This window comes from Elephas maximus, chromosome 17, assembly GCF_024166365.1.
Source record: "Elephas maximus indicus isolate mEleMax1 chromosome 17, mEleMax1 primary haplotype, whole genome shotgun sequence".
Classification (NCBI taxonomy): domain Eukaryota; kingdom Metazoa; phylum Chordata; class Mammalia; order Proboscidea; family Elephantidae; genus Elephas; species Elephas maximus.
Window position 1 is genome coordinate 49,274,433 of NC_064835.1, and position 25,728 is coordinate 49,300,160.

Genomic DNA, 25,728 nt, shown 5'->3' on the forward strand with positions numbered 1-25,728 from the left:
TCACGGCCCCCAGGTTTCCTGCCCGCGTCTCGCCCTTCCCCGGGTGGTGGGCGGGGCTTACCCAAGGGCTGCCCGGCCGCCGAGTCCTTCCGGTGCTTCTTTCAGGACGTAGTGCTTTCGCTCAGCCGGGCGCTTTAGAGTCTTCCGGTGGGAAGTCTGTCCACCTCTCCTGTTTATTTTTCCACAAAAGCAACCTCAACAGACCGTCATTCTCTTTTTTCTTCTTCGTAGTTCTGAGACACATACAGGCCAAGCGGGTGCTCCCCTGCTGGCGAAACGTCCCGGAGCGAGTTCGCTGGCGCCGGCCGCCTGTTCTTTCCGCCTCGGTTCGCCCTTTCAGTCTCCGCTTCTCCTGGTTCTTTCCCTGCTGTGCCCGAGGCGCTCCTGTCTGGAAACAAACCCATCCGGACCGTCGTCGCGCCAGCCTTCGCTTCCCTGCCCACCGCCCTTGCGACTCCACGGAAAGCTCCGACGTGGCCAAAGATCTCCCCTAAAAAGTACGATTTTTTTTTTTTTCTGATCATAGAAGTTATTTATATTCACTGCAGAGGATTTAAAGTATGGAAGTAGAAAACAACACCATATTCTCATCGTTGAAGTTTTAGTGTATTTTGTTTTGCAAATATTTAATATTTTTGGTTAGGGAATACATTCCCGTGGTTGAAAAATCACGGGATTTAAAAAAAAAAAAATACGTTTGAAAGCCCTTGCTCCCTACACAAGTTACCAGTTATATTGGCTTACTGTGTTTCCAACCTCATTTTTTTTTTAAAAGCAAATACAGATGCATTTGTTTCCCACGTCTTCTTAATGAGTGCATTTTCTGCCTTCTTCTTTATGCATATTCATTTTCTTCCCAAATTGGGATCACTGGGTAAATGGTTTTGCATCCCAACAGTTACAGTTACTGTTATGTGTATTCATTAAATGCTGATGGAAAACTATGAACAGTTGTGGTTTGTAGATAGTGATGCAGAAAATGTTAGGCTTTTACTATCTATTGTGCACAGTTTCACAAGGGTATCAAAGATGTGGTGAAAAAAAGGTGAAATTGTGTACTCCAGACTAGTAAGTAAGCACAAGTGAGCCTGTGCATACCTGGTTTATTGGGTAATCCGTCCCTGGGAAGGGACTTTTGAGCAGAAGACCAAGGATGTAGGTATTTCCTAGGTGGGGCTGAAGAGAGGAGGAGGAGACCTTTGCTGGCTGAGTGTACAGCAAGTGCAGAGGCCTGGAGGCAAGGGGGAGTGAGGAGAATGGCAGGGGTTGAGGCTGGAGAAAAACCAGATGAAGAAGTAAATGATCTGAGAGTTGTCCAGATTACAAAAACATGTGGAGCACAAAAATACAACTGAATTAACAGAAAATATGTCCAGTTAACTCAGATTGAAATATAAGCGGCAATCACTCCTACCAGAAAGGATTACAGCCTGACAGTGGTTAAGAGCTTGGCTGGTAACCAGAACGTTGGCAGTTCCAATCCACCAGTCTTTATGGATGCAGACTGCCACAGCTTTCTCCTGTGGAACAGCTGGTGAGTTTGAACCACTGACCTTTGGTTAGCAGCCAAGCACTAAACCACCGTGCCACCAAGACTCCTTAATGAGAGGGGCAGGGGGTGGCAAATTATTAAATCTGACATGGTATCCACAAGTACCAGGCAGGAGAGCAAGGGAGTCCTAATTATGCAGTTTGTGGGCCATGCCCAGAGTTTTGTATTATATCTGACAGTAAGTAAGAAGAAGCCACTGAAGAGGTTTAAAGTGGGAGAAAGATGTAATCAGAGTTGGGATTTTTGTAGGTTACTCTGGCTGAAGTCTGGAGAACTATTTGGAGAGTGGGGAGGGAGGAGTTGCCTTGGAAGTTAATGAGGAGACTATTACGGTAGTCCAGGTAGGACTAGTGTGGGGACAGTGAGGATGGGGAGAAGTGGTTGGATTCTGGATAAATCTGGGAGGTAATACTGACAAGCCTTGGAGATGAGGGCATGCAGTGAGGGAGTAAGGCGTGGAGGTGCTGTTTCTCTGAAGTAGGGAACACTAAAGGAAGGCCAAGTTGGAGGGAGGTGGGGTATAAAAATTGATTTTTCTTCTGATTGTTTAAGATGCCTGTGAGACAGTCAAGTTGGAAGGAAGTTGTTGGAAATGTGGGCATGGAGTTCAAAGATAGAAGAGTTTTCCTTAGAACTTACACATTGTTCAAAAAACACTATTAATGATTTCATTAAAAAAGGAATTTATGAGTTTATCATAATTTTTATGGCAGTTCCATTAATATTAGACATTTGGGTTATTCTGAAACTTCTGTTGTTGTTATGTGCTGTTGGGTTGATTTTGACTTGTAGCAACCCCATATGACAGAGTAGAACTGCTGTAATCTTTATGGGAGCAGATTGCCAGATCTTTTCTCCCACAGAGTGGCTATTGGGTTCAAACTGCTGACCTTTTGGTTAACAGCTACTTTTTTAATCTAGTGTCACGTTCTGGTTTGGTGCATTTTAAGATGAGACGACACTCAGAAAAAATTAACCTGTCCAGGGTCACTCTATCACCTAGTCCTTGATAGCATTGAATATTCTTAACTTGCCAGTTTGACAGGAGAAAAATAGTCCAACTGTATTCTTTAATCTTTAATGAACAAATAATTTACATGACTTTGAGCAGTTTACTTAGTTGTTTTAGATATCAGCTTTGTTATGAAATGGGGATAAAAATTTGAGAATTAGATAATTCATGTATAGGATTTAACAGTGTTAAGCCTCCAAAATTGCTAGTTATTATTATTATAATTAATATGTTCATTATAGAAAAATTAGAAAATAGGATAGGCCAAAGTAAGAAAAGTATTTCATAATCCAGAGCTAGCTATTATTGTGACTATTTTTGTGGTTCTCCCTTTTTTAACAGGCACATATTTGCATAGGATAAGATTGCTAACTGAAGTTAAGCACATTACAAAATCTTACGTACAATTCCTATTTTGCAGGCCTCTTTGTAGCATTTAGTGCTACAACTAGTCTTGTCATTTGTCTTCTGGGGCACTACCGTCTACTTGTTTTCTACTGTTTCTTCTATCGGCATCATTCGAGGACTCCCAATTGTCACAGAACTGTGTGTTTTCTAGAAGGGAAATGAAATCAACGGTATCACACACAGCATAGAGTAAGAGAAGGACTCAGAATTAGGAATTCCAGTAGACTGGTAACATCAAAACCTGGTTGCAGTGGGATAAGCAGTGAATGGCAAGGTAAGCAGAAACTATTTTCTCTGGAAGTTTCAATGTGAAACTTTAATATGGGAAAGGATTGGGTTTACTTGTTGACGGAGGGGAAAGTTGCATTAAGAGGAAGTGTGATCATCAGATGACTGACGGGACAAGGTACCAAGAGATGAAGGGCTGGGGTATAAAAGTCAGTGGAGTTGACCTTGAACAAGGGTTGACCTTGAGACCTGTGGGAAGACAGAATGGGTAGGGATTGTGTAGATATTTAGGTTGCAATGTGAGAAATAGAAATACAGCATTTTTGCTGGACTTAACTTTCTTGATATTTTAAGAGGGAAGGCAGTCTTCCATGAATGAGGAGGTAGGGATTAAGTTGAGGACTTGAAAATGGTAGAGAGTTAGAAGAGTTGTCGAGGGGATTAGGAGAGGGAGCTGACAAAGGACGAGGGTAGGAATTGGTGAGTAGCCCTGAAGGTTGATTTCAGGCACCACGATTCTTTTGTGGCACCTATTTGAGTTGCATAGTTTTTCTCCAGGCAGTGCTCCTCCTTGGGATGAGTGGAAGGCAGATTTTAGTATTAAGTCCTAACTCACACCAGTTTTGGTTTAAGGGCATGATAGGAGGTAACATTAATCTTAAAATTTCCCTGCACCCCTTTATAATAAAAACACTCAGCAGACTAGGAATAGAAGGGAACTTCCTCAACCTCTTAAAGGGCAAGTATGAAAAATCCACAGCTAACATCACACTTAATGGCAAAAGACTGGATATTTTCCCCCTAAGGTCAGGAGTATGACAAGGGTGTCCAATCACCACTTCTAGTCAACATTGTACCGGAGGTTCTGGTAGGGCAGTTATGCTTCAAAGGACACCATCAAAGAAGTGAAGAGAGCACACAGAATGGGAGAGAATTTTTGCACATCATGTATCTGATGACACAGTGGTTGTAACGAGTTCAGGCGTAACAATTGTGAGGATGGCACAGGACCGGGCAGTATTTCATTCTGTTGTACATAGGGTCACTGTGAGCTGGAACTGACTCAATGGCACCTAACAACGACGTATCTGATAAGAGATATATCTAGGCTGTATTAAAAAAAAGCTTTGCAACTGGGTAGCAAAAAGGCAACCCATCAAAACATGGACAAAGGATCTGAAAAGCCATTTCTCCGAAGAAGATATATAAATGGACAAATACATGAAAAGATGCTCAATATTGTTAGCTGTCAGGTAAATGCCAAATCACAGCCACAGTGAGATATCACTTCACAGACACTAGGGTAGCTCTATTTAAAAAGACAGGTAGTAGTGAGGCAGTGGAGAAATTGGAATACTCATACACTGCTGGGGGAAATGTAAAGTGGTGTCACTACTTTGGAAAACAGTCTGGCAGTTCCTCTGAACAGAGTTACCAAATCACTCAGCAGTTGCACTCTAGGTTACCCCAAAGAAATGAAAACATGCCCACACAGAAACTTGTACCTGAATATCAATAGCGGCATTATTCATTAATAGCCAAAAGGTGGAAACGGTGCAAGTGTCCATCAACTGACAGATAAGCAAAATGTGGTATGGCCATACACTAGAATATTATTTGGAATATTTTAATAAAAAGGAATGAATTTTGTGAATATTGCCATTAAAGCTGTTACTAAAACAATTTCATTACAATGCTAGATACCATATAAAACAGGCAAAGGATGCTTGTGTGGATAACTCTTCGATCGATCAAACACAGTATCAAATACCCGTTTTTCACTTCTCTGTTCAGCTCTGACACCAGCTGCCCAGGCAGCACGTCTTTCTCTCGGCTAGCCTCCAGAGCTAGGGCAGGTCTCACAAATTAAAAGGACACAGTAGGGCCAAGTAGGCCCAAGACTCCAGATGCCAGCAGCAAGATTGGGAGTCCACAAAGCACCCTCACTTCTGACCTGCTGGCTAGAAATTCAGGGTTTTCACACTACCCCTTCAGGATGTGAGCTGCAAGCCTGGGTGGTCCCCTGGCCTCCATTACTTCTGACCTGACTACAAATTCTTGAGTTCCCTCTACGCCATTAGGATACTGGCTGTAAGCTCAGGGATTCCTGGCCTCCCTCACTTTTGACCTGCAGGCTTCCACTGCTCCTTCAGGTTCAGTTCATGAGAATGACTCTTAGAACTCCCGGAATGTGGTGTACTTACAGGTTTATTATAGCAAAAGAGGATACAAATGAAGAGGCGCAGAGGTTGAGGTCTGGAAGGGTTCCCAACACGAGGCTTCCATATCCCAAAGGGTGTGCTGTCCTCCCACGGACGTTGATGTCCTTCTACCAGGAAGTCCACGATGCTTCCGTGTCCAGACCTTTTATTGGGGGTCTCATTACATAACGAACTCCAGCTTCTCTCCCTGAGGTCATTCCATATCACAAGGTGATCATGAGGTATTGCACAGTGGTTCTTTCTGGCCTGGCCAGCCCCCACCCCAGAGTCACCTTATCCCCACACCAGCATAAACTGGTTACTTAGGTGTGGTCTGGAGTCTTACTGAAGACACTTAAATTACAAGGTTTGTTTTTAAAGATTGTCATAAACTGAGGACAAAGACCAAATTCTTTGGATAAAGTTAATGTAACACCCACAATGCCCCTTGGATCTTTGCCATTATAAGCAGACAAATGTGTGTCAGAAACATAACCAGAATATCTTCCCGGTGGCAAAATAATTTCAATCAAGTGTTTAAAAAAAAAGACTCCTCCACATTTGGTCATCAGTATTTGACTAGTCCACATACTTTTAAGACTGGAAGCCAAACTGGATTTTGTGTCAGGCATGTTTCCGATCCCCCTCCAGTAAGTGCTAATCCTCTTTGCGTGCCTGCAAAAACCTAGCATAGGGCTTGGCATGAAGCAGGTGGCCTGATTCAACAAAAGAACCAAAGAAATACTCAGGAAAGGTCTTGCAACTGCAATTTTATTTTCTTTTGTGAAAATAAACAACTGGGAGTTTAAATTGCTCCAAAAAAAAAAATCATAAAAACAAACAAAAAAAATAACAGAAGAAGCATGTGAGGTGACGAGGGAGGGGAAGAGGGTCTTTAGAACTTTGGCAGATTGTGCTAGCACTGGCCCAGGTGACAGGAGCCAGACCTTACAGCCAGGTCCTCTCTGCCACCCTGGGAGTGTGAGCAGGGGATCTTGACTGGTAAAGGTGTGGAACACAGACCTCTTCACTGAGGGAATGGCAGGCACCTTGAGTCCCTTTAAATGTTGGGGAGAACCATTTCAGAAGACCTCTTTCCCCACCAAAAGTTGGAGGCTGGGGGGTTAGCTCCCACTGAGGGAAACAGGATGCTGGTAGAAGCGAATCAGGCAATGATGTATTCTCACGTGGTAAGAGCCTTACACTGGGCAGAGAACAAAGGAGAAAGGGGCAGAACCCATGGTGCTGAGGATAAAAACTGGGGATAAGTAATAGGAAACAACTAGGAATGGGATCTAGATGAGTGAAGAGGTACCAGGTTAGACATCACAGCAACGGCACACATGCAGACTGAGTGGGGGGCATTGGGGCAGGTGGGGGTGATGACAAGAGGGAGAAGGGCAAGAAATGAAGGAGGTAGAGAGAACGGTGTCTTCTGCCCAGGTCCATCCACCACAGTGCATGCCGCTGTCTGCCGTTTGCAACTCATTAGCAACCCTATAGGACAGAGTAGAACTGCCCTGCAGGGTTCCAAGGCTGTAAATCTTTACAGAAGCAGACTGCCACATCTTTCTCCTGGGGAGTGGCTGGTGGGTTCCAACCACTGACCTTTTGGTTGCAGCCAAGTGCTTTAACTGCTGTACCACCAGAGCTGCTCCACAGAACGTATGGGAAGCATAACACACTACTTTTCAGTTCTTTTAAAGATTTTTTTTTGTTTTGTTTTGTTTTTTAAAAAAGCTTTAAGATCAGCTACTGGTTACATCTACAAAATGCAAAGTGCTGTTGTTACCAGTCACTTCACAGAACAGTCCAGAGTGGTCAAATATTGACCAATAAAGTTACCTTTTTTTTTCTTCTGAATCATTATTACTCGATGAGTCACTTGACGACCTGAATAGGTCAGGGGGCAGCCTAGTGGGCAGACTTGGTGACCAAGGAAAGAGGCTGGGCCTGTAGCACTGGGAGGGCCTGGTGGGCATGGAGTGTGGCTGGGAAGGAAGGGGGAGAAGTCAGCAGAGCTGTGGGCATGGACCCAAGAGGGAGGGGCCGGGACAGCAGGGGAGGCTGGCTGCCCATCTGGCTAGAGGAGGTGCCTGCAGCCTTGGCTGACAGGAAGGCAGCCGAGTGGAGAGCCAGCTGGGCTCGGGTCTCTGGCTTGGTGGTGAGGGAGAGGGGCTGAGCTTGCTCCGAGTGGGTTGCAGCAGGGGCAGCTGGTGAGGCCAAGGCGGCAGAGGGGGTAGCGGGGGAGTCCAGCATGCTACCGTGGGAGGAGGCAGGGCTGTCACAGGGCTTCTCAGGGGGCAGGTACTGAACACATGGCTTCTTGCTCTTAGAGGCCAGAGCACCTAGGAGAAAAAATACAAGGAAGAGTGAGCAGCTCAAAGCTTGGAGAGGCAGGTGCTGAAGAACAGCCCTGGCTAAGGACCAAGTACCAGCTGTGTGAGTGAGCCATCTTGGATGTTCTGGCCCAGATGAGCCTCTAGATGATTGCTGCCCCTGCTGACACAATGTGGAGCAGAAGAACTGCCCAGCAGAGCCCAGTCTACCCAGAGTCCTGAGAGAATATATGGTGGTGGTGGTTTTGAGCCACTAAGTCTTGGGAAGGTTTATTATGCAGCAACAGATGACAGAGGCGTAAGGCATACCCTTTGAATAAAATAGCTTACAAACAACAGAACAGACCTGGCTATACATCTGTATTCTGGCAATCTAGGAATGCTTATGGGGAGGGAAGTAAGAATCCACAATTGCTTCTAAGGCTTTCAAGACTAGGAAACTGCATTTACAGAACACTAGCACCATAGAGAAGGGGCAATGCCAAAACTGACAAAAACCTACTTAGTATCTGACTGGAGGAAAAATAGCTGAGTTTGTCATATCTTCTTCCTTTCCTAAGTCATCACTGTTGGGATCCTTTAAAATCTGTGGCTTATGGCACAATCAGTGATAGTGTAGCACCTGCTGTGCAGCACGGTACACAGTGGGTCCATACACATATTTCACTTATATGCATTCATATGCAGATGAAAAGAAGGGAAAAAGCACTTCAGATGCTGCAAACAGTTCGATAGGCCCTTCCACTCACTGCATTGTGTACTGGTGCGAATGGCCTGAGATGGGAGGTGTGAGTCAGGTCTTCTTTAGATGGCTGCGGTTCCACAGCATGTACCTGAGTGTAAATGTCTCTCTGTGCTAAGTGATTCTGGTGTAAAAAGGTATAGTACAAAGTGGCCCCTAAACTCAAACAAATGATTTCTTGGTGTTCAGGCACAGAAACACTGGAGGAAAAATGGATGCTGCCAGACTCACTGATGGGTGGAGTGTTGGTCTAATGTGCCTTCCTAAGGGAGTATCAAGGATAATGTCAACAACTTTTGATTTTTATCTTATGCATTCATTTTAGAACTTAACCCTCATTTAAGATGCAACTCCAATGAGAAGTGTCCAGGCTTTGAAGTGAGAAAGTCCTGGATCAAATCCTACCTCCACCACTTAGCAACAAGAGTGACTGGGAAAATTCCTTACCATCTCGGAGCCTCTAATTGGGCCTTTCTAAAAAGGGCTAATGTAACACCTACCTGAGTATACGTGAGGATGCTGTGAGGGAGAGGCCCTGAAAACAGCAACTACTGTGGAATGGTATCCATCAGAGACTCAGACATAAAACACAGGCGGGTGTCGCTGTGACAGCCGCAAAGAAGTAAAGGAAGCAGTGCCTTCCTTGAGACTCACCCTCTGCCTCTTGGGCTTGTTGCTGTGACTGCGTCTGTGACAGCTGCTTTTCTCTCTTCCTCTTCTTTTTCTTACCCTGAAAAATATGGCCACAGGAAGAGGTAACTAGGGACGGCCTTCTCGGGGGCTGCTGGATAGGAAGGGGAGACAGGATGGTGCCCACAGTGTGTGAAGCCCTCCCTTTGTGAAGGGGATGGTGACAGGAAGCCAATTCAGATCAGCTCTCTCCAGGAGCCCTGGGAGGAGGCAGCGCGAGCCTCCTGGGTCTGCCTGCCCCTCTTTCCCATACAGTGGAGTCTTCCCATCCAACACAGGTGCCAAGGCCCTCTTGAAAGGCCTTGTCCTTTCACTGCTCTTTGGACTTTTTTTCCATCTGTGTCCCTAGAACAATGGTTTGGATCTTTTTTTGAGGGGTCCTAAGTCTCTGTCAAAATCTGATGCAGTTAGGAACCCTCTTAACAGAAAGAAGGAGATGAGAACATACACACAAAAATCTGTCTAGTTTATATGTCCCCGAGGCTAATACTTTGAGCCCCAGGGTAGGAACCCTTGGCTAGAGATACTTACCACCAGAGCGAGCCCATGGCTCACATTGCACCCTGTATTATGGAATCAAAGACAGGCCAGTTCAGATGGGAAAGGCAAAAATTTAAGTCTATCCTTGGGATACCAAAACCATTTCCGTGTTGGCCTCCTGAGAATTGAAATACCGTTCTAATTCCTACAGAAAGGGAAACCTCTCTGGTCTGAGAGTCCTCTATAAAGGTAATTAACTTCCTATTCCTGGCTTCCTCTTACAGATGCTGCTTTTGGGGTCTGAGTGTCCCCTGCTTAGAGTAGGCACTCACATAGTTGTCCCGGGCCGACCAGGTTGGATAGAGCTGGGAGTGAAGCTGCCGTTCCTTCCGGGCCAGCTCATAGTACTTGGCCTGTTCTTCTCGAGACAGGTTGTGCCACTAAGAGAGAGAGGGTCAGAGACGACTTGAAACCAGGAATCCGGGAGATCCTCACCCCTTGCGGCCCAGGCTCCTTCCACGGGTTGGAGGACAAGGGCAGGTCTTACCTTTCTTCCCAGGATTTGGTTAATGGCTGCACTTTCCTTCAGAGTGCACTCAGCTACCACCTTGGCCCGCATCTCCTTCATATACAACATGAAGGCGTTCAGAGGCTTCTTCACATGGGGCTTCTTTTCTTCCTCCTTTTTCACCGTCACTGGTGATTTCCTGGGAAGTCACATGGCTGCAGGTTAGCCTGGCTCAGCTGTCATTGACCTACCTCACTGACCCTGGCCTCTCGTTGCGGGGACAGCCCAACCATCTCCGGGTAGGGAGCCGAGCTGCCTTGATGCTAACTCGAGTTGCCACGGCAGCTTGCTGCACCTGAGCACCTTCCACAAGTGGTTGCCAACCTCTGAAATCTCTCAAAGGCATAGTCTTTGAAAATCCCCCCAGTAATTTCCTGACAGAGGAACAGAGGGGGGTGGTTAGAGTGGAGATAATTCTTCCTTGTGCAGGCACACACTGGCTTCAGGTGACAGGAATGGGGTGGGGCACTTGGCAGGAACAAGAGGGTCTCCCTGGCCAAGAAGTACTGTCTCAGGCTTCCCTGTCACGCTTATGGCACGGGCCTGGGTGCTGATCTCAGCTCTGCCTTCAGACAGCCACGTGGCCTGGAGAAAAGGCTCTCGTTCCTGGGCTGCCCATTTGGCGCGTATCACAGGGGGATGGAGGCCAAAAGTTTTCTCAGGTTCTCTTTCAGCCTCTAAAACCTGATCCTAAAACTTTTCCTAATGCGAGAAAAGATGCATGAGGTCTCTGGAAGGATGGGAACACAGAAAGTCAAAGGGAACAAGTCAAAAGGGGGAGACGTGACTGAGGGAGGCTGCCGGGCTGCTCGCCAAATGAGAAAAATGGCGTCTGCTGCTTGGAGACTGGCCACACCATCCCTACCCCAACTGCCAGTTCAAAATCGCACCCTCGCACCCCCAGTCCAGGCTGCCTGCCACTTACACGCTCACCGCTGGGCTCAGGCTGGGGGGCGTTGGCTCCTGCTTGACGATGGGGGAGACAATGGCGGGGTGGGGGATCCCTGAGGTGGGCAGACCAGGATGGGCCGGAGCCACCATGTGAGGGGAGAACCGACTGGAAACCAGGCTGCGTACAAGGAGGAAAGAAATGACAACAGAGGGATTCAGGCTGAATGCCTGTTACCTAGCAGGGACAGGGATGGCTCTATGCCTTTAGGGCAGAGACCTGTAAGGCCATTCATCTTCCTCTATAGAACCAGACGGGGGAAATGCCTAATAACTCTGCCCTTCCCCACACACATGCAGAATGATGATATCTGGTGCCGGAAGCAGGCAGAATGAAGAACACATGAGAAGGTATAAAGGGCCAGAGCAGGGTACCACACAGTGGGCAATTGGGCATATGCTGTGCAGTGTATTATTTTTATCACTGGAGGTGCGGTCATCATGCCCAGGACAGAAACACCATTTCAAAGCCTCTTCTGACATCATTTAAGGAAAAAAAAAAATCTTCTCCCAGTTCTCTGGCTTTGGTGTGATGGACTCAAAATGTTTTCTGTGACACGAAGCCCAACCTGTCGGGGGGCCATGGCAGGAAGATGGAATGCTAGGGCTTTGAAGCTCTTAGAGATGGGAAAACAAACAGCTGTCTGTAGTCTCCATCCCAGTCTGGGGACAGGGCACGGGCAAGAGAAGGCCCCTCATCAAAGAGGGTGGGGAGGAAAGTGAGCCCCTGCCTCCTCATTAACGACAAGAAAAAGACCATTTGATAGTCTGAGATGGTGAAGTCACTAGGGAACAGGTGTCCCCTGTATGGCCACTTGGTGCTCTTAGCCCCAGCCCTGGACTCACCTGGACATCGAAGCATTCATGGCCAGGGCAGGATAAGAGTGCCGGAAGCTGCCAGGAGGCAGGGAGTACATGGGCTGTCCTTGTCTGGAAGGGCCAGGAGCGAGGAAATCCGGTCAGCATTTTAGTTAAAACGGGAGAGTTCAGGACGGAGAATGAGGGGATTTGGGAGAAAGGATAAGAAATAAGGGTCTGGAAGTAGCAGTAAGAGTGGGAGAAGGGGCCTGAGCAGGAAGGTCTAAGGGCTGGGCTTTGCCTCTGAAAAGGCTCGGCACCAAGAGCTGGGTCTCCCTATGGGCCTCGGGTGGCTGGAGATGCAGAATGCAGAGCTAAGCATAAGGAAGAGATGGGGGTAAAAAAGGCTGTGAGTTTCCTTACTGTGGGACGAGCCAGCCGAGGGGATGTGGGATTTGTCCGACAGCTCCGGGTGACAGTGGATAATACGGTGACAGCTCAGATGGGTGAGGGGGCCGGGGGATTCCTGGTTCCAAAGAGAGAGGCGTCAGACTGTTTCCTGGCCCTAGCTTAACACCTTGAAGTAACATCAAAGTGGACGTCCCCCTGCCCCCAGATGGTCTGGAGCTTGGAAGGCCCTATTCTTTCATTATCCTTGCTGCCTGTCACTTCCCTGGTGCCTCTGGCCAGTCAGTCAAGAACATGTTCAGAGTGAGGTGGGACAATGCATCTTCTCTGTAAGGATTCCATCTCTGGGGGTAGGAGTGACTCCCAGCTGCCTGTTATACAGGAGTTAGGTTCATCTGAGAGAGGGACCAGATGTCCTGGGCTAACAGAGACCCAGGGCCTCCCCCAGAGTCCTCTGTTAGGTAACTCTCCAGAAAACCTGTCTCATTCATGGAGAAATAAGCTTTGGAGTTCTGTTCCACAGCTGTCCTTTCTTATCTGTAATTTGTAGTAACCTTTATTTCTCCAAAGAAAGGCTCCCAAGATGTTTTGAGCCATAGCTACATTGTGGGAACTCTGTGAAAACCATGGCTCCCCGGATGGGTAGGTCTGGTGTGCGAAGTAAAAAATAAAAGCTAGTCAGCCTTACCACTTTATAGGCATACTTATAAGTCTGACTACACTGTTTGAAAATACTCAGTTTAGGGCAAAGTTCTTGGTCTGGGAGACAGAGCCTGCCCCTGTGTTAAGTTCAGTCAAGAAGAAGCTAGAAGAGATTTTTTCCTCCAGCTCCATCCAGTCTGCTACTGAAGTGTTAAGAGATTCCAAAGCCAACGAAGTGACAGACCAACATCAAATGCTCATTACTGAGGAGCCAGGCCCCATGTGTCAGGGGCTCTCCTTGCATACTCATCTGATTTCCTTTAATCTTCACAACGACTCGGTGATGTGGAGGGTACAGGAAAGGTAGATGGAGAAACTGAAGAGGCCAGTTATTGGGCAAGTTCATAAGCTGTTACCATTACCCAGGAAGGAAAGCCTGCCCACCCAGTCTGGTCCAGCCTGCGTGCCAGACAACTTACCTGTCTTTGGATCAATCTCTGGGGAGAGGTGTGTGGGAGGGGAGCCAGGGGAGAAGTGGTCATTGCTGTAGGTGATGAGGGGCGTCAGCGGGTGCATGTGATGTGGGTGCTGTACAACAGGAACTTTATTAGACTGAAAGACAGAGAGAAACAGTTGCCAAGGAGATGGACAGTAAAACCAGCCGTCACCAACTGGGTCTAATAGGTGCCAGGCATTTTCCATGCAACATCCCCTTCAGTCCTCTTAACAGCCCTATAAGAGAAGGGCAGCAGTCCAAACGGCACAGAAGGGACCACCAGAATGGGGGAAGAGATTACACTTATCCTCCAACATAGTCTCTCCAGGACAGCCCCTGGTCATTCACTTCACGTAGACTCTGTGGAGCTGACTCCAAAGGCTGCTGAATGAGAAACTGTGCTCTGCGTAATCTCAGTGAATGTTAAGAGACCCAACACTTCCCAAGTACATTTCATGGAAGTAGCAGCTCTCAAGTTCAAGTCTACAGTGAAAGAGACTGGGGACAGAACAGTGGGGAAATTGTCACCATCAGACCACACATAATCAGTTAACCTGACCAGATGTCACAGATTGAGGGACAAAGGACTTTGCTTGAAGCTGGCTTATGAAAATAACCTGAACGATCATGATGCCTTTGTTCTCCAAATCAGCCAGACAAATAGGGGCCACATAGGCCCCTCACCTGGCTGGCTAACTTCAGGAAGGGGAGTGGGGCTAATACCCAAAACCCAGTGCCCTCAAGTCGATTCCGACTCATAGCGACCCTGTAGGACGGAGTAGAACTGACAGTCATGCGTATTCACTGGGGTTCCAAAGGCAAGGAGACCCTGGACCTTAGAGCACTCTCTTTGGGTCTCTTCGATTGTCAAGAATATCCATGGGCCACGGACAGGAGAGGGAGCAGCAAGTCCCTGGGGACAATGGAGGTCCCCCAGACCTTGTCTGATGCGATTTTATGCTTGTATTTTTTCAGGTTATGATAAATGGGTAACCATAAGTATAGGTAATAGTTTTCACAAGTTCTGAGTCATTCTAGTGAGTTACTGAACCCACCAGGGGCAGTGAGAACCAGCAGAGAAGTTGGCATTTGCCTATTTGGCAGGGGCTGGAAGGACATCGTTCTAACCTGTGGAGCCGCGACTCTGGGTGGTTAGAGAAAAAAGTGCCACATGGTAGCTGGTGTCAGGATGATAAAGTGAGAAAGTGGGGATATGAGTTATCTTCCACATATTGGAAGTTAGCCTTATGTCAGCTATTATTCATACACAGGCACAACCCAAGAAGACTTCAAACACTTCTCCCCATAACACTTCAAATACTTTGCTGACCTAACTACCCATTTCATTTGATTTAAAACACCACTGGAATTAAGGGGCACCCTGGTGGCATAGTGGTTAAGAGCTACAGCTGCTAACCAAAAGGTCAGTTGTTTGAAACCACCAGGTGCTCCTTGGAAACCCTATGGGGTAGTTGTACTCGATTTTTTTGGGCTGTCTTATATTACTACTAAGAAAGTAAGACTGGCATGCCGTTGACATATCCTGATTCAGGGTTGTTAAAATGGGGAAAAACTGCAGCTTAGAATTGGTAAACTATTAATTTTTTAATTGTTTTAACCTAATCCGAGCAACAATAAGGATATTTTTTTTTTAAGAATAACTACAATTTATTGAGCACCTACACTACAAGCAAAGCCCTGGTGGTGCAGTAGTTAAGAGCTCAGCTGTTAGCCAAAAGGCCAGCAGTTTGAATCCACCAGGCGCTCCTTGGAAACCCTATGGGGCAGTTTTACTCTGTCCTATAGGGTCACTATGAGTCGGAATCGACTCAACATCACACAACAACAGCAACACTACAAGCACAGGGCTGGCAAAATGTCTACCCTTTAACCTAGCAAAGAAGCTATGATAACCCTCACTTTACAGATTAAGAGACTAAGGCTCGGAAAGACTAAGTGACTTAGCCCAGGACACAGAGCTAAGAAATGTCAACTGGAATTCATATGGTTCTGATAAACCCAGAGTGTTTTATATTGCCTGCCTCTCAAAGACCGAAAGGACAGACTTTTTTTTTTCTTTAAATATAGTAAGGAAAATGAGTTACTCAGGGAGAAGAAATTATTTGGAGGCAACTCTGAGGCTTGAACTCCAAACTGATGTCTTCCCACTTGAATTTTTCATTTCATCGATTCCGTGAACCCTTCTGCCCTTCCGTATGGTGCCTATTTGGTGCTCATGATGCAAACCCGCATCTATACATTTCCTTGATATCCGTGTGCTGACAGCAGTCTTGTTCCACTTTCAGGAGCCTTTGCAGAGAGGAAGGGGCCCCAGTGGTGCAGTGGTTAAGTGCTTGGCTGCTAACCAAAAGGTCTGCGGTTCAAACCCAGCTTCTCCGCAAGAGATAGATACAGCTGTTGGCTTCTGTAAAGATTTACAGCCTTGGAAACCCTATAGGGCAGTTCTACTTTGTTCTGTAGGGTCACTATGAGCCGGAATCGACTCGATGGCAACGGCCCGGTATTTTTTGGACTCAGAGGGAAGAGGCCTCAAACCCAGGATCCTAATCCCAGATCCACAGATATGAGGCAGAGGATTCAGACTGTTCATATCACAACCACCAGGTGGCGCCAGCTGCTGGCTGGGCCCTGCTGGTGGAAATGTGCTTTGCCAAGGACAGCTTCCTGTCACCTCTCTTGGTTGGTTCATTTGACAGCATGTAACGAATTCTCAAATTATTTTCGTGTGTTCACTTACCTGTTTTTGAAGATGTCTCCATGCACATATCACACAAATAAAAGTATAAAAATTTTACTTACGATCAGGTTTCTGGGAAACCCCAATGCATTTAAATGATGCATTGGTGTTTCCTGGAAACAACTTTGTCTAAAGGGTGATTTTTAGTATTATAAAAGTAATAGAATTAGTACTACAGTGATAGTAAATGGTAAAAGAAATAACTGCAATTCTAAAACTTTTTTTTTTTTTTAAGGACTAAATAGAAGCACACCAAAATGTGAACCGTGGGTACGTCTGAATGGTGGAAACACGGGCAACCCTGTTTTTATTGCCTCCCTTTCTGTTTATTTTCCAATTTTTAATTATCATTCTACTACTTAAAAATATAACACAAATTTTAAATGTGACTATATTATAAAGGATTTAGAAAACATAATCACACCATCTGAACTCAGTAGCTATTGTCCGTTTGGTATATCTCCTTTCATTCTGAATTCCTGTGCACCTGTTTATTTACAGGCAGTCCCTGCATTAGGAATGTCCAACTTAATGAGACAACCCCCATAAAGCCAATTATATTAAAAATTTGAAGTACATACAATGGTTTGTGATAACAAATAGTTGCTACTTTGTGATGCACATCAAAACATTATCATTATTATATTTTAATAATACATGGAAGCAGAAGTCAAGAAATCAAGTGACGTATGGCATTGGGCAAATCTACTGCAAAAGACCTCTTTAAAGTATTAAAAAGCAAAGATATTACCTTAAGGACTAAGGGTACACCTGACCCAAGCCATGGTATTTTCAGTTGCCTCATATGCATGTGAAAGATGGACAATGAATAAGAAAGACCGAAGAATTGATGTGTTTGAATTATGGTGTTGGCGAAAAATATTAAATATACCATGGACTGCCAGAAGAATGAACAAATCTGTCTTGGAAGAAGTACAACCAGATTTCTGCTTCGAAGCAAGGATGGTGAAACTTCCTCTCACATACTTTGGACATGTTATCAGGAAGGACCTGTCCCTGGAGAAGGATATCATGCTTGGTAAAGAAGAGGGTCAGTGAATAAGAGGAAGACCTTCAATGAGATGGACTGACACAGTGGCTGCAACAATGGGGTCAAATATAGCAACGATTGTGAGGATGGTACAGGACCGGGCAGTGTTTCGTTCAGCTGTACGTAGGGTCACTGTGAGTTGGAACCGACTCCGGGGTACCTAACAACTACTAACATTATTATGTTAAAGATGTTTTGGTGTATCTGAACGTGTTCCTTTAATGTTTTTTATGTATAGAAAAGTACACTATATACTAAGACAAACATCTAACTGACATTAGATATGAAATGTACCTAATTGTTCTGACTTACATACAAATTTGACTTAAAGACAGACTTAGTTACGGAACTCCTCTGTAATCCAGGGAGTGCCTGTACATTTGCCTGTATAACTTCTAGTCATCCATGTTAAAACAGCTAATGGTATTATGAAATCCTGACTTCCCACGTGCTGAGTGTGGCCTCATCAGAAGCTGGCAAACAGCACTGAATGGGGGTAGAGTTAAGTACAAAGCAGGGAAATGAGCGTTAATGTACTCACTTAAATGCTCTGTGAGTTACTTCTGTCCCCATTGGGTAGTATCACTGTCTAGAAAATAGACTGGGAGGCGATTGCAGAGGGTTTACAAAAGGAGAGAGGAAGGCAAACTTTTCCTCAGTCAGTCTGAGAAGAAGCCGCTGGGTTCATAAGCAAGAATTGTTTTCTCTTGGGACCAATGGAGGGAAGGCTGTCTTTGGCGGTAGCTGTGCTCAGGGCATCCAGGCAGCACACACTCAGGCCAAGGTCAGGGATGCAGGGACTCACTGTTCATCTCTCAGTGGACAACCCCTGTAGGGGCTCACCGTCTGTCTCAGTGAACAACCCATGTAGGGACTCACTGTCCGTCTCAGTGGACAACCCATGTAGGGACGCACTCTCTGTCTCTCAGTGGACAACCCACATACGGGCTCACTGTCCGTCTCAGTGGACAACCCATGTAGGGGCTCACTGTCCGTCTCAGTGGACAACCCATGTAGGGACGCACTCTCTGTCTCTCAGTGGACAACCCACATAGGGGCTCACTGTCCGTCTCTCAGTGGGCAACCCTATAGGCGCTCAATGTCTGTCTCTCAGTGGTCAACCCCTGTAGGGACTCACTCTGTCTCTCAGTGGATGACCCATGTAGGGGCTCACTGTCCGTCTCAGTGGACAACCCATGTAGGGACACACTCTCTGTCTCTCAGTGGACAACCCATGTAGGGACTCACTCTCCATCTCTCAGTAGACAACCCCTATAGGAACTCACTCTCTGTCTCTCAGTGGACAACCCTAGTACACACAGCACGCACAAGCCAAGGCACGGTACACAGCAAGGTAGCCAAGTCCAGATTTATCCAAAGAAGAGCATCTCGGACCTCGTTCCTTCTGTCTCATTGCTCCAACACACCTTTCCTCCAGCCCAGGTGTTTCTTCGTCTGTTCCTAGAGCTAGTCAAGGCCAGAGCTCTTTAAATTCCTGGCCTCTGAAGAAGCAATGTGTCCATTCTCTCACTATTCAGAACTTGCTTTCAAGCTTAAAGTCTACTCCAACACAGCTCCTCAACAGTCCCAGCAGACACCTCAAGTCCAAGGTCCTCACAAAGTCTCCATTCTCCTGTTCACTCACGATCCTCTTTTCTTCTGGATTTCAGAGAGCAGAAGGATGGGGTTTGTGGCTCAGGCACAGATAAGCCTAATATTTACCATCATTCACAGACCTGCCAACAGACTGCTCAGGAAAAATATTCAGAGTCTTACTGGACTGCTGTCATTTTTAAGAAACCTGTTTCACCCTTCTTCAACTATCTATTTACAGATGGAGGCAACCTTCTCTGGGGCAGGGGGCAGACTTTCAAGAGATTCCGCCTAAAAGCAGGGCTTGGGGGAAAAGGAAATTGGCATTGCTCTTAAATTATCAGCCCATCCTCCAGGGGAGGGCAGGAGCTGTGAAGTGGTCACAGAGGCACTATCCCCTCAGGGCAGGGACTGTTGAGCTGCAAGACGAGGGGCTGGAAAGAGGCCTCCAAGGGCTTTGTCTCCAGCTGCAACAATCAATGTTATTCTGATTCTGTTGTCTGGGACAGGTGATCTGCGAGACCTGAGTCTCTATACTTCTTTGATCATAGACCCCAATCAATAAAAAGTGCCAGTTCTGGTATTTTTTTTTTGCTCAATAGTAGTATTTTCAGCTAATGTTTCTTGCAGGACTCTTTCCAAGCTACTTGTACATCTCCTTAAGGGTATTTTAGTTAAAACCAAGAGACCTGTAAATACACATAGCTGAGCTCAGGTGCAGTGCCGTTAAGCTGCAATGTTCTGGAAGCCAGCAGGTGAGTGAAGCCGCAGCTATTCATCCCCTACCACCCCCACCACGGGAGGTCCGGGTTTGCCTCCGTAGTCCTTACATTCCGTACAGTAAAGATTAATGGAACATGTAAATTTTAGACAGTGGTCTTTTTTTTTTTTTTCCTTTTCCCCTTCCCTATGTCACCTGTGGAAACCCTGGTGGAGTAGTGGTTAAGTGCTATGGCTGTTAACCAGGAGGTCAACTCCACCAGGAGCTCCTTGGAAACTCTGTGGGGCACTTCTACCCTGTCTTATAGGGTCACTATGAGTTGGAATCGACTCGACGTCAATGGGTTTTTTTTTTTTGGTTTAAGTCACTTGTGTATCTCCAGGGAACATCCTATGGCTGCACCCTCTTAGAGCCAGAGGCTGCCGAGGCCCTAGCCTGTGGCAGGGAGTGTGCTGGAGGCCTTGAGAGACCTAAAGATACAAGTCTCTGCCCTGAAGGAGATCTTTCAGGGCAACAGGACAGAAAAAATTCTGAGGGAACTGGAATGTGCCTCCGGGCCTTTCCCCCAAAGTGGCAGTTTTGAAGTCTTTGCAAGTTGGACTGGACATAAAATTCCTGGGATAAACATTTCTTACCAAAACTCTGACTTTTCCCTCATTTGCTAGCATTAAGGATTGCAAAAGAGAATCTTGAGGTTACCTTGATTTGTATTCCTTTCGCACTAGCCCTTTTTTCCTCTGCATGAATATGCCTGTTGGGAATTTTTAAAAAACCCTTGCAATTCAAATGATTGCCAAGATGTGTTTAGGTGAATGTCAATTTTCATTTAATTATTTCAAGGGAGCTCTTTTCATCTGTAAATTCACGTTTTTGTTTGTAAAGCTCATTTTAACTTTCTTACAGTCTTTTTCATTTGCTTTGGTCTATTCTTCAGGAACACCATTGGTAGATTAGTATCTTGGTTTCTCTTCTCTGAATCTATCATCTTTTTCACCAGTGTTATCAGTGGCACAGATTTGACTTACCACACATTGTCAATTCTGCTCTACATTGAAATTAATGAGTGGGAAGCAGGGGGATGAGTAAGAATTTCAGAGAAGCTAAACTTCAGTAACAGAAACCAACAGAAGGAATGACGGAGCAGAAGGTCATCGATGCCTGCTGAAACTAGTGGGTGAAAGCTTGATAGCTTCAAAGGCTATCCCTACAAAGCACTTGTGTTAATAACAGTTGACATGAGGCTTATTTCCAAAATGTAAAGATAACTCATATCCCTACTTTCCCACTTCATTCTGACACAACCCACCCACATGGCACTTTGTCTCTCTAACCCTACCCACCAAGAGTTGGGTCTCCATGAATTAGGACTGTCCTTCTAGTGTTTGGCAAATGTGGGTTCAATAATTTGCTACAATGCCCCAAAGAACTCACAGAGATGCCTCCACTTACAGTGTACCCATTTATTATAACCAGAAAGGACACAGGCAAAGAGATACATCAGGCAAGATCTGGGAGAGGTCCCAGCAAAGCTGTGTAGCCTCTTCTCCTGTGCATGGATGTTCTAGCCAGTCCAGGAAGCCCAAAAGAAAGTGCTCCAAGGCCCAGATTCCCTTACAAGTCATTGGGACCTCAATGCATATGCCTGACTGAGCCCTGCGCCCCTTGGACAGAGGTGTTCACACAGCGTCCAAATCACATAACGTTCTATTTCACAGAATGTATCTGGATGTTAAGTGATGCCTACCTGTATATCCATACAGTGGAATATGATTCTGCCATAAAGAGAAATGAAGGCCTGATACAGGCTACAACACAGATAAACCCTGAAAACATTACACTGAATGAAATAATCCAGATACCAAAGGACAAATATTGTAGGATCCCATTTATATGCAGTATCTAGAATAGATGAATGCAGAGACAGAAAGCAGATTAGTGGGTACCATGGGCTGGGGATGGGGGTACGGGAATTGGGGGGAGGAAAAAAAAGGCACCCAGGAAGACAGTGGCAGAGTGAACAGCTGGTAGGTGTTTCTGCCTCTGTACCATCTTCATCTAGATTTGTTCTTTACATTTTCCCTTATTTTCTATGCCCCCCCAACCCTGGGTTCTGGATATGCAGCTTAACAACTGAAATTTATAACTATCACCTAAAAATATGACCACCCTATAAAAACCGGATACAGCCAACCTAAACTTTTGGGAGACTGCAACCATTTCCAAGTGATATGAATTATTCTACTCCCAGGCCTTTGGAAGCACCTCCCTGTGACTCAAAAAACAAAAAAAAACCAAACCACAACAAACCATACCGGTTACCGTTGATTCCAACTCATAGCGACCCTATAGGACAGAGGAGAACTGCCCCATAGAGTTTCCAAGGAGCACCTGGTGGATTTGAACCGCCGACCTTTCGGTGACTCAGTTGCATTTATTAGGTATCTCCCTGGACAGGGAGCATTTTCATGCCACATAGAAAGCAAATTACAGGTCTACACACACACGGAAAAGAAACACTACGCAGCATTATATATTTGTAGGTTGTGGGATTATAAGTCTTTTTCTGTGCCTTTTCGCATTTTCTACACAGTGCATGTATTATTTATGGCTTCAAAAATATTAAAAAAAAAAAAAAAAGTCCTGAATAAGACGGATTGGATCAAAAGCTCTTTGAGCTCCTACTCTGTGCCAGACACACGACAGGTGCTGGGTTGTGAAAGAAAAAAAAAAAAAAAAAAGAACAAAATATATGGTATTTCTATCTTTGTAGTGGTTATATTCTGCAAGTACATGTATTTGTGTCTTGTGGCTGGGTGTAGTGGAGGGTAGGGCTACAGGGAAGAGGTCGGTGGAGGGGAAGGTGGGGCCGGGTCCATGGGCCCATGGTGAGGCCAGGTAATAGTCTATAACCAGTGAGATCACAAATCTGATACTGCGAACAGTTAACTATAAAATGTTACGGTGGATTAGTTTTAGAACTTGTTTTGAAGGTGTCAAACCTGAGTAGTAATCATACCTAAGGAGCCCTGGTGGCACAAACCGTGAAGTGCTCAGCTGTCAACCTACAGGATGGCGGTCTCTGCAGGAGAAAGACCTGGCGATCTGCTTCTAGAAACATTACAGCTAAGAAAACTTTATGGGGCAGTTCTGCTTTGTCACACAGAGTCACTTTGAGTCAAATCAAGTCTATAGCACCTAGCAACAACAACCGTCATACCTAACTCTACCTCCTACCCTTGCCTGGTTACGGTGGTTTACACACGCCGAATTGATGGGAGATAGCAAATGTCAGGCTGTTTCCTTCGCTTGCCCTTCTCCCAGGGCAAACCTCATTCTTAAAACGTTTTACTCATGATTCTAAAATAAATGTCATAATTGCAAGTGTTTTTAAAAAAGCCAGCACCCAAAACCTCCATGAGCACTTCCTGAAAACCTTCAAGTCCTACTCACACCTGTAGCCTATAAAGAAAAGCAACCAACCAACCAAAAAATCCACTGCCATCGAATTGATTCCGACTCACAGCAACCCTATAGGACAGAGTAGAACTGCCCCATAGAGATTCCAAGGAGCACCTGGTGGATTTGAACTGCTGACCTTTTGGTTAGCAGCCATAGCTCAACCACTATGCCACCAGGGTTTCCATCGAGAAAACCAGCACCTTGTAAATGGGAAATGGGGGTGGGGGATCGTGTTTGGCTCTTCCTTTCCCTTGGCTCTGATACAGATACCCCGATAAGGCAGTGATTCCCAACTCTGGCTGCATCTTAGAATCTTAAAAAAAAAAAAAAAAGCTTCCATACCAACCCCACCCCAGACCAATTAAGTCATAGCCTTGGGGGATTAGATGCTAAATTCTATAGGCTCATTATCTCTATTAGCTTCGCAATTGTCCATTTGTTCTGGCAACTAATTCAGGCCCACATCATCTCATAGCTTTGCTAATCAAACAGTATTCTAATTGTTCTCTCAGTCTCTAATCTTCCAGTAGTAGTGAGGGGCGGGGTTGGAGGTGGTGGTAAGCTAACAGTCATTGAGGGCTTACTTGGTGTGAGGCACTATTTTAAGCTCATTGTACGCAGTGCTTCATTTTCTCACAACTCTCTAAGGTCCCTCCCTCTACTATTCTCCATTTTACAGACAAGGAAACTGATGCAAAGAGAGAGGAGGTAATTCGCCTGGAGCTGGGATTCAAACCACCTGAATGCTATAGCATCGCACCCACACCCTCCTCTCCGGTTCCCTCGTATCTCAGAAGCTGAAATGAGATTCTCTGTGACTAAAATGGTGGTCTTCTCCCAAGTTTTAGAATTCCAAGTTAATTTTAAAGCTTTCTCCCATAAATGTTCCCTGAGCATTTGATGCCAGTTTCTGCTTTTTGTACATTAGAATACAGAGCACAGTGATATACAATTTACTGCAAAATTATCCATTTTGCTATCTACAATGGAATGTATCAACAGTTGATGCTTCTCTGCCCTCAGACAAAGAAGGCCCTGCTCCATCACAACGCTAACTATTATCTGCAGAACACACGTTTGCACAGGTTGGATGTTTGCTCGGCAGTCAGAGCCGTGGGAATAGAACCTTGTGGACAGTTTAGGGATTTCACGTCACTTCCACAGGGGTAAGAAGTAAGGATGAGTAGCTGATTTATTTCAGGAAAAGAATCTAGGAAGAATATGGAAGTTCAGAGAGGACAAATAACTGAGGAGAAATATATTAATACAGCATCACAAGACAATGAAAAGGGAATGCCAGGAAGCAGAAAGCAGTAAATACTGTCAGGTGTCACCTATGTTGAGAAAAAGTAGGAAGACAATAACTGGACTTAGTTATTAGATGGAAACTGGAGAACCGAGCCAGGCTGCAATAGACTGGAGAATCAATGACACAGCCCTTGATTGAGAATCTGGATGGTAAACATTAGAAAGGAAATAGGATAATACTCACAGGAGGAAGAAGGTTAGGCCCAAGTTTTTTATTTTTCAAAAATGGATTGTTCTGTGTAACCGACAGGGTAGGAAATTTAGGATACTTTTGTTAGTTGTGTAGGGAAATCCAGTCACCAGCTGCTGTCGAGTCAACTCTGACTCATGGTGACCCCATATGTGTCAGAGTAGAACTGCCCTCCATAGGTTCAGAAGTAGCTTGCCAGGCCTTTCTTCTGTGGCTCCTCTGGATGGACTCAAACCTCCAACTTTTTGGTTAGCGGCCGAGCTTGTTACTGCGTTAACCATTTTCACCACAGGGACTTAGAAAGAAATCACGTCCTCTACAAGTAGATGGAGGCTTTAGACAATACGCAGAGATAGCTGGTGTGGGGAAAAGAGATGGCCCAGGATGGATGGGAGGCAGGCACAGACCAAAAAGAACAGGGATTTGAGACAGTTAATGAGATGGCTGTGCTGGGACAGGGGACAAGCCAGGTTCCTGCTGGGTGGCTGTGGGATTGCAGGTTCTCTGCCTTAACTGACTGGCACCACTAGAGGGCACCTGTACTTCACATGTGGCAATCCCAAATGGGAGTCCTGGGCGCCAGAGCCACCACACTGGCCTGTCTATCCCTGGGTGCAGTCTGGGATATGTATGCTCCATTCGATGGGCGGCTCATGACGTCGTGACATGCCATAGAACCTGCTTCAAGATATGTGCATTTCTCAGGGGCAGCCTGGGCTGGTCCTGCAGCTTGCTGTTCCCTACACAGGTGCTCTGCCTCTCCTAGACAACCATGAAATCGGTCCTCGCCCTGTCTCCCAGCACATGCCTGTGACAACCATCTGACAACTCTACAGGACATCATTTTATAAGCTACCAAGGGCTCACGATTTCCGGAAATCACACAGACTTACTGCAGTATTATTTATCTTTCTATATGTAACTTTTCTCCTCAACTGGACTCAGCTTTTAATGAACAAGGGCTATCAGGATGCCTTAAAACGTCATGAATCAGATAAAACGATGTCTGCAGTTTGCTTTGAAACAACACCCCTGTGGTGGGAGGGTGGGGGCGTGGATGAGGGGAACAAAGGAGTTCCTTAATAATTCTTTCCACTTTTGTACATATTTGGAGTTTTCTATAATAAAGTTTTAAA

At 45.7% G+C, this 25,728-nt stretch overlaps 1 protein-coding gene and 1 long non-coding RNA gene across 9 annotated transcripts in view; one reads left to right on the forward strand and one right to left on the reverse strand.

Annotated features, from left to right (window-relative positions):
* The first annotated feature begins 56 nt into the window (after positions 1 to 56).
* LOC126061212 (uncharacterized) lies at positions 57 to 25,690 on the forward strand. Of its 5 annotated transcripts, none has more exons than XR_007513707.1 (3): positions 57 to 497; positions 2,986 to 3,246; positions 23,774 to 25,690. It is a non-coding gene; the product is annotated as an uncharacterized LOC126061212 (long non-coding RNA). The 5 variants fall into 5 exon arrangements; XR_007513710.1 differs by having other exon boundaries at positions 25,341 to 25,690; XR_007513709.1 differs by lacking the exon at positions 23,774 to 25,690 and adding an exon at positions 16,506 to 21,567.
* The window catches only part of TCF7L1 (transcription factor 7 like 1), a 206,059-nt gene continuing 186,494 nt past the window's right edge, over positions 6,164 to 25,728 (reverse strand). For 2 of the 4 annotated variants that reach the window (XM_049857621.1, XM_049857618.1), the window contains 8 exons: positions 13,496 to 13,628; positions 12,390 to 12,492; positions 12,015 to 12,098; positions 11,146 to 11,289; positions 10,200 to 10,359; positions 9,985 to 10,092; positions 9,137 to 9,212; positions 6,164 to 7,749 (listed from right to left, as the gene is read on the reverse strand). In XM_049857621.1, the coding sequence (XP_049713578.1) occupies positions 7,316 to 7,749; positions 9,137 to 9,212; positions 9,985 to 10,092; positions 10,200 to 10,359; positions 11,146 to 11,289; positions 12,015 to 12,098; positions 12,390 to 12,492; positions 13,496 to 13,628 (1,242 nt within the window). In that variant the 3' untranslated portion in view covers positions 6,164 to 7,315. Of the gene's footprint in view, positions 7,750 to 9,136; positions 9,213 to 9,984; positions 10,360 to 11,145; positions 11,290 to 12,014; positions 12,099 to 12,389; positions 12,493 to 13,495; positions 13,629 to 25,728 lie in introns of all 4 variants that reach the window. The other 2 variants (XM_049857620.1, XM_049857619.1) reach the window with 1 other exon arrangement.